The sequence below is a fragment of the Muntiacus reevesi genome, chromosome 6, assembly GCF_963930625.1.
Source record: "Muntiacus reevesi chromosome 6, mMunRee1.1, whole genome shotgun sequence".
Lineage (NCBI taxonomy): Eukaryota > Metazoa > Chordata > Mammalia > Artiodactyla > Cervidae > Muntiacus > Muntiacus reevesi.
The window spans coordinates 88,016,660-88,022,659 of NC_089254.1; the positions used below are offsets into that span (position 1 = coordinate 88,016,660).

Below are 6,000 nucleotides of genomic sequence, written 5' to 3' on the forward strand. Positions count from 1 at the left end.
TCTCTTATATGGGCACTAACCCCATTCAGGAGGGTTCCACTGTCATGACCTAATCCCCTCTGAAAGGCCACATTTCCAATACCATCACCTTGGGGGTTCGCTTTCAACATATGAATTTCGAGGCAGGGGCACACACAAATATTCAACCTATAGCAGCAGAGAAAACATGAAATAAGTTGTGGAAGAAAAAAGCCATATATACCAATTACAGCCTTGTAATCAATGTAAGTGAGGACTGTAGTTTCTATCTGCTTGTTACACCACTGCACTGGTGTTTAAATATGTGTAAAAGAGCACCTATGGAAGCTAAGTTAAAAGGCAAGACCGCGGCCAGCTGTAGAGCTATTGCCTCTCAGCTCCAAATTCACCCTTTTAGAACTACTCTGTAAAAATGGATCTGGGCCCTTTAAATATTTTTGTTCTGTGCCAGCTGGCACTAACTTTTTGTCAGAAGGTCACTAGAGAGAAAGTGCAGAAGGAAAAGGGTTTTGCTTCCTGATTCTAGTGTGCTCACTAAGCAGCCTTTGAAAGAACATGCAGCTTCTTCAGCCCCCGACTCACAGCTTCTCTGGTGTCCAGCTCTTGCAGTACATTGGCCAGCACTTTCTCCAGCACCAACTCTCATCCTCACCAACAGTTTTTCAGCAAACTACTCCTGGCTCCTAAGGAATGTACATTCTTCTTTAGCAACAGATCCAGTGCACTTAGCTTCTCCAGTGCCTACAGAGCACAGTGGCCAGTAGCTTCCTCTGACATTCCCACACCCAGCTGATTTTGTTGCAGAGTGCCTCTAGTGAGATGCCTTCCCCAACAACTTTCTTGGCCTTCCTAGAAAGCAGATTTCTAGCAAGTTTGAGAGGAGAGATTTTCAGTGGCATGCAGCACTACAGTGACTTCTTTACCATGACCAAACCATTACCAACAGGGTTTGAATCCCAGCCCTGGGAGAGGGGTGAACTCTTCCTTCCCTAGAAACTCTATCTTAGCCTTGATCTTAATGACTGGCTCCTTGTATCTGTTTTATTTCTATATTCTTCAGAGCTCTCTTTACCTCTTACTAGACAATCCCTCATTACTACAGATGCCTATTATAGTTAAACATTCTTTATACTGAACAGTCCCAATGAATTAACAGGTGGTTTCTCTCTCCTGACTGGACCCAAACTGATACTAAAAGGAACCAAGAGTTCTAGATCTGGGACAAAGCAGTAACTAGATGAATACTAGTTATCTTTTTCTGTGAGGAGATAAAGATGTGCTCCAGTGGCCAAAGTCATAACATTTAAAACATCAAAAGAATAACTTAAGCAAAGACCCTGAGTCAATGAAACCCATGAGCCCATAATACACTATAAAGAGAAAGTCAAGGGGGAAAAGTAGCATTTAAGTCATCTTTAAAACAAAATCCTTATATAGAAAACAGGATAATTAAAAATTAAAGATTCATCCTGCCTGTCTAGTGGGAACTCAGAAGAATGCTAATATGCATGTAGAAAGAAATAATTAGCAAAACTTTATTTTGAAAACCATGATGAAATTAAGACAAGGATTATAAACTTAGAATTTAACATTCATACAAACTGCATTATATTGTAAAGGGAGAAACAAACTTTATAAATGGAAGAATCAAACCGTCATCATTCTAATCTAGTCAATCCTAGCATCACTAACAGAAGGTCAACCAAAAAGTATATCTTCTGATAAATTGCAGCATGAAATACATATGTTGTTTTCTAGCTAAAAATATTTAACCGTTTAAAACTAACCCATCAAAGTCTTTCAGTCTTTCTTACCAGGTTCCTGGGGAAGAATTAAGTCCTGCAGAAAGTGATTTGAGCATCTATTTTCTCAATCATCCTATGAATGGTATATAGGAGAAACTATAGATGCCTTAGCACATTTAAGTCTTAATTCTCTTGAGGAATTCCTACTGAGTAGGGCTGCTTTAGATATCACTTCAAATTAGAAGAATTAAAGAGAACAAAAAAAAACAAACTGAATCACACAAAGACAAAGACAATCCAGGAAGTAAGAAGATACTTTATAAAACAACTAGTCAGTCCAGTCTCAACAAATCAGTGTCATTTTGCAAAAAGGAAGAGGAGGGACTGCGATCATAACAACTCGATACAAGGCATGGTTCTAGCAAATGCTACAAATATGGTAGGACCAACTCAGGAAATGTGAATATGGTCTAGGTATTTATTAAATGATATAAAAATTTACCAAAATGGAAAGATGAAGCTGGAGGACTGGAAAAGAAGGCCCCAGAAGGGTGGGTAAAGCATATTCTCATTTGGATTTTCAAAATCTGTATACATGTTCACAGAGGATACATACTAGAGGATTAACAGCGTGATAGATGGTTTGAATGTAACTTGATTATCTATATTTTCTAATTTTCTATTATATGATTTCTTTAAAGTAAATGGTTAACTGAAAACACATTTAACTTTAAAAAGTAATTTTCCAATGAACTTCTAATGAACACAATTTTAAACAAAACTTTGTTTTTCAAATGAAAAGTTCTATGATGCTGAAGTACTGAAATACATTCCTGAAAACTAATCTACTATAACCACACTCAAGAAAACTGACCTGAACACAAGACCTAAAAATGGTATATGGGCTAAATAAGCAATTTAATACCATTTATTAGTTCAGGAATCAGCAAAATTTTTCCACAGAAGGGTCAGATAGTAAATATTTTAGGCTTTGCAGACCATATCGTCTCTGTGAAAACTACTCAGTTCTGCTGTGTTAGCCCAAAATTATGGCCACAGACAACATGTAACTGAACAGCCATGACTGAGTCCCAGTAAAACTTCACCTACAAAAAGCCCATGGACCATAAATTTACCCACCCTGGTCAAGGACATTAAAATTTCCACCTAATCAAAAAGGATGCAAGCACATTTAACTCCTTTTTTTTTTAAAGAACAGTATACTCTATAATTATGATATTATTCAAAGATCAAGTAAAGTCCTGTACCACCACCCTCCTGTACCACCACCCTATCAAAAACTCTCAATTTATCCCTTAGAGGGGATCCTTTCCTTAAGTAAATTTATACGCAGTTCCTGGAGGACAATCCTTACTCAAGAGCCTACAGCTGGTAGCAGGAAGGAGGAGAACAAGGGATATGTAATCAGAAGACCTGAGTTCAAATTCTGTATTAGCAGTTGTGTAATTCTAAAACCTGTTTCTCATTCATAAAATGGAGATAATACCACCCTGACAGCATTACTTAGAGGCTCAAAAAGTACAGTTTCTGCAAGTACTTTTTAAATGTAAAGTGTTATATAAACACCATAGTGTTATCATTGCCAAATTTTGCTAAGAAAGCTATTTTACAATAGTGCTACTGAATTACAAAATAACCACCTAAGCTTTTTGCACATAGGCAACAACTCAGCATTTCAAACATACCAATAGAGATACTACTGTACTAGAATAGAAGGCCAAATCTTCTATAATTTCTGTACGCCGATTAGCTCCAATTCGTAAGGAACGACTATGTACTTCTTCAGGTAACACTGTAAGGATCTCCAGCAGAAAAGGCAGAGAAGTTACATCATTGCTATATCTAGGTAAGAAAAGAGGAGAGCTATAAGTTATTCAGAGCCCAAAAATACACAATCACATAAGATAAAAACAGCCATCAGAATAACCCATGACAACAAAGTAGAATTCTCACTATAGTTAAAGGGGAGAAAAATCCGATACACTCTTTTGGAAAGACATCTAGAAATCAAACTTTCAACTTGCATAAAAATCTATGACCCAGCAATTCCACTTTCAGAAATTTATCTTTCAGAAAAATCTCACATACACACAGAGATGTATATGCACAAGTATTTTTTTTAATAATAGAAAAATACTGGGAAAATATAAAGGTCCTTCATATTAGGATAAAAAAGGTTACAGATATCATACAATGGAGAATATATAGACATTATAATGAGTATCTAAGTCATAACATAAGATGTCCACAATTAAGTGAAAAAAGTATATGAAACATATTATTACATATAACTGAAGAAAATACATGTTTATACATATTAATACATATATGCACCTCTTTATTTTAAAATGCTTAAAGGGAAGTCTAGAGGGCTATACAGTCAGTCACTAATAGTGGTTACTTATAAAATATAGGAATAGGAAGATACGAAAGTGTTTGCTTTTTACTTTGAAAGCTTCCATACTGCTAGAATTTTTTCAAGGAGCATGCATAATATCAATAAAAAGTTTCTTAAAACAAAAAATAAACTATCTACATAAAGGTTTTAATGACACACTATAGTTGGTAGTAAAAAGGACATCCACTTTGTTTAAAAATAATTTCCTAACCAAATGCCAAAATGCAAGCAAATATCAAGATTATCTTGCCAAGATCATGAGGAAATGCTTTATTCAAAGCAGCAAGCTCCATATATCTAAAAATAATACTGTCCTTTTTATAGACATGAAATGAATCCCAATTAGTAAGAATAAACATTCTGACTATATTTTTATAAAAACCATTGATATGACAGTTAGTGGGAGTGATCCACAAGACAATGAAAGGTTTTGTTGTACTTAATTCAAGAAGAGTGTGGGTGTGTGTGTGTGTGTAAACTAATTTGAGTCTGGGGTGTATGTGTGTGTGTGTGTGTAAACTATGAGTCTTTAACGTCCCACACGACATGCTTCTGTAGTATTTAAGTTTTAACTGATTTTCTCATACTCTAACAAAGGTCAATAACAAATAAATCTACGCCAAAAGTTTGGGCATGCTCAGTCGCTTCAGTCATGTCTGACTTTTTGCGACCCCACAGACTATAGCCCACCAGTTCCTTTGTCCAGGAGATTATCCCGGCAAGAATACTGGAAAGTTGGGGGAAATAATCCAAATGTCCAGCTTTTGCTAACAAATTTCTCTGTGTAGGTTAATGGTAATTCCAAACACCAGCATATAGTCAAAACAAGCTACTTACTTTTCCACCAATGTCTGTACACATCCCTTCCAGGAAGGCATCTGTAGGGCAAGGTCTGCTATTGCTAAAGCCAGCTGAGTAAAGAGAGAGATTAAATAAATGAATAGACAGATGAACAGAAATAGAGTTACCAACAATATTAACTGGAAAGCAAAGAAAGTAAATTTCTTCCAAACAATATGACAACTTAGACGGCAATATCACTCTTCTTCTCAACCCCACAACTATGTATCATGTAAATTCTTCTGGTTTAACTACAAATTGCTGGGATTTAAAATTCAACCTTTAAAAATGAAAAACCAAGTTAAAACATAACAAAAAGAAGTCAGAAAGAACAGACTGTAGATTTCCCTCAGACTATATCAATACTTCCTTTTACTTGGCAATACCATAGAACTTCATGGACTTATAAAATATACTTTGTCAAAAACCCAAAGCTACTGACAGTCAGCCCTTTAACTCACTCAGTAATAGAGTGCCATATCCCTTCTCTTTTCATTTCTTATCTTGAAATCTTATGCAAAAGCCTCCTTCCCCTTCAAGAGCACTTCTATGCCAGGCAGAGGACACATGTGAGTATGTATTCACTGAAGTGTTGTCCACTTTTACTTTGTAATGTATTTCCCTATCTAAGGTGGAAAGGCCAGATGCTCTAGTTTTACCATTTCATTCATGACACTTTTTAAAAGCTAATCAGTCCAGAAAGGATTTTTACAAAGACAACTATGTAGACCTCTGACCCAGGACAGTACTTTATCACCTACAAACTAACAAGAGTGTGTGTGTGTGTGTGTGTGTGTGTATGTGCGCACACGCCCACATAACGTGACTGTGAAAACCTAAACATCTCCCTCAATTTTGTTATTTAAGCTAGTCTGATATCAAATGAATTCTAAGATAAATACAAAGATTTAAAGTTTTCATGTTCTATTCACTTCTAAGAATACAAAAAAGTTAACATCACTTCTCATGGGCCTAGCAATGTTAAATAAAATTAACTTGATAAATCCAAATGGCTTT

The 6,000-nt window shown here is 35.8% G+C and overlaps 1 protein-coding gene across 1 annotated transcript in view; it reads right to left on the bottom strand.

The window, feature by feature from the left end:
* The window catches only part of TNPO3 (transportin 3), an 83,026-nt gene that overhangs the window by 53,514 nt on the left and 23,512 nt on the right, over positions 1 to 6,000 (bottom strand). The window contains exons 2-3 of the mRNA XM_065938491.1: positions 4,981 to 5,054; positions 3,431 to 3,587 (exon numbers count right to left, since the gene is read on the bottom strand). Coding sequence (XP_065794563.1) covers positions 3,431 to 3,587; positions 4,981 to 5,054 — 231 coding nt within the window. The remainder of the gene's footprint in view (positions 1 to 3,430; positions 3,588 to 4,980; positions 5,055 to 6,000) is intronic.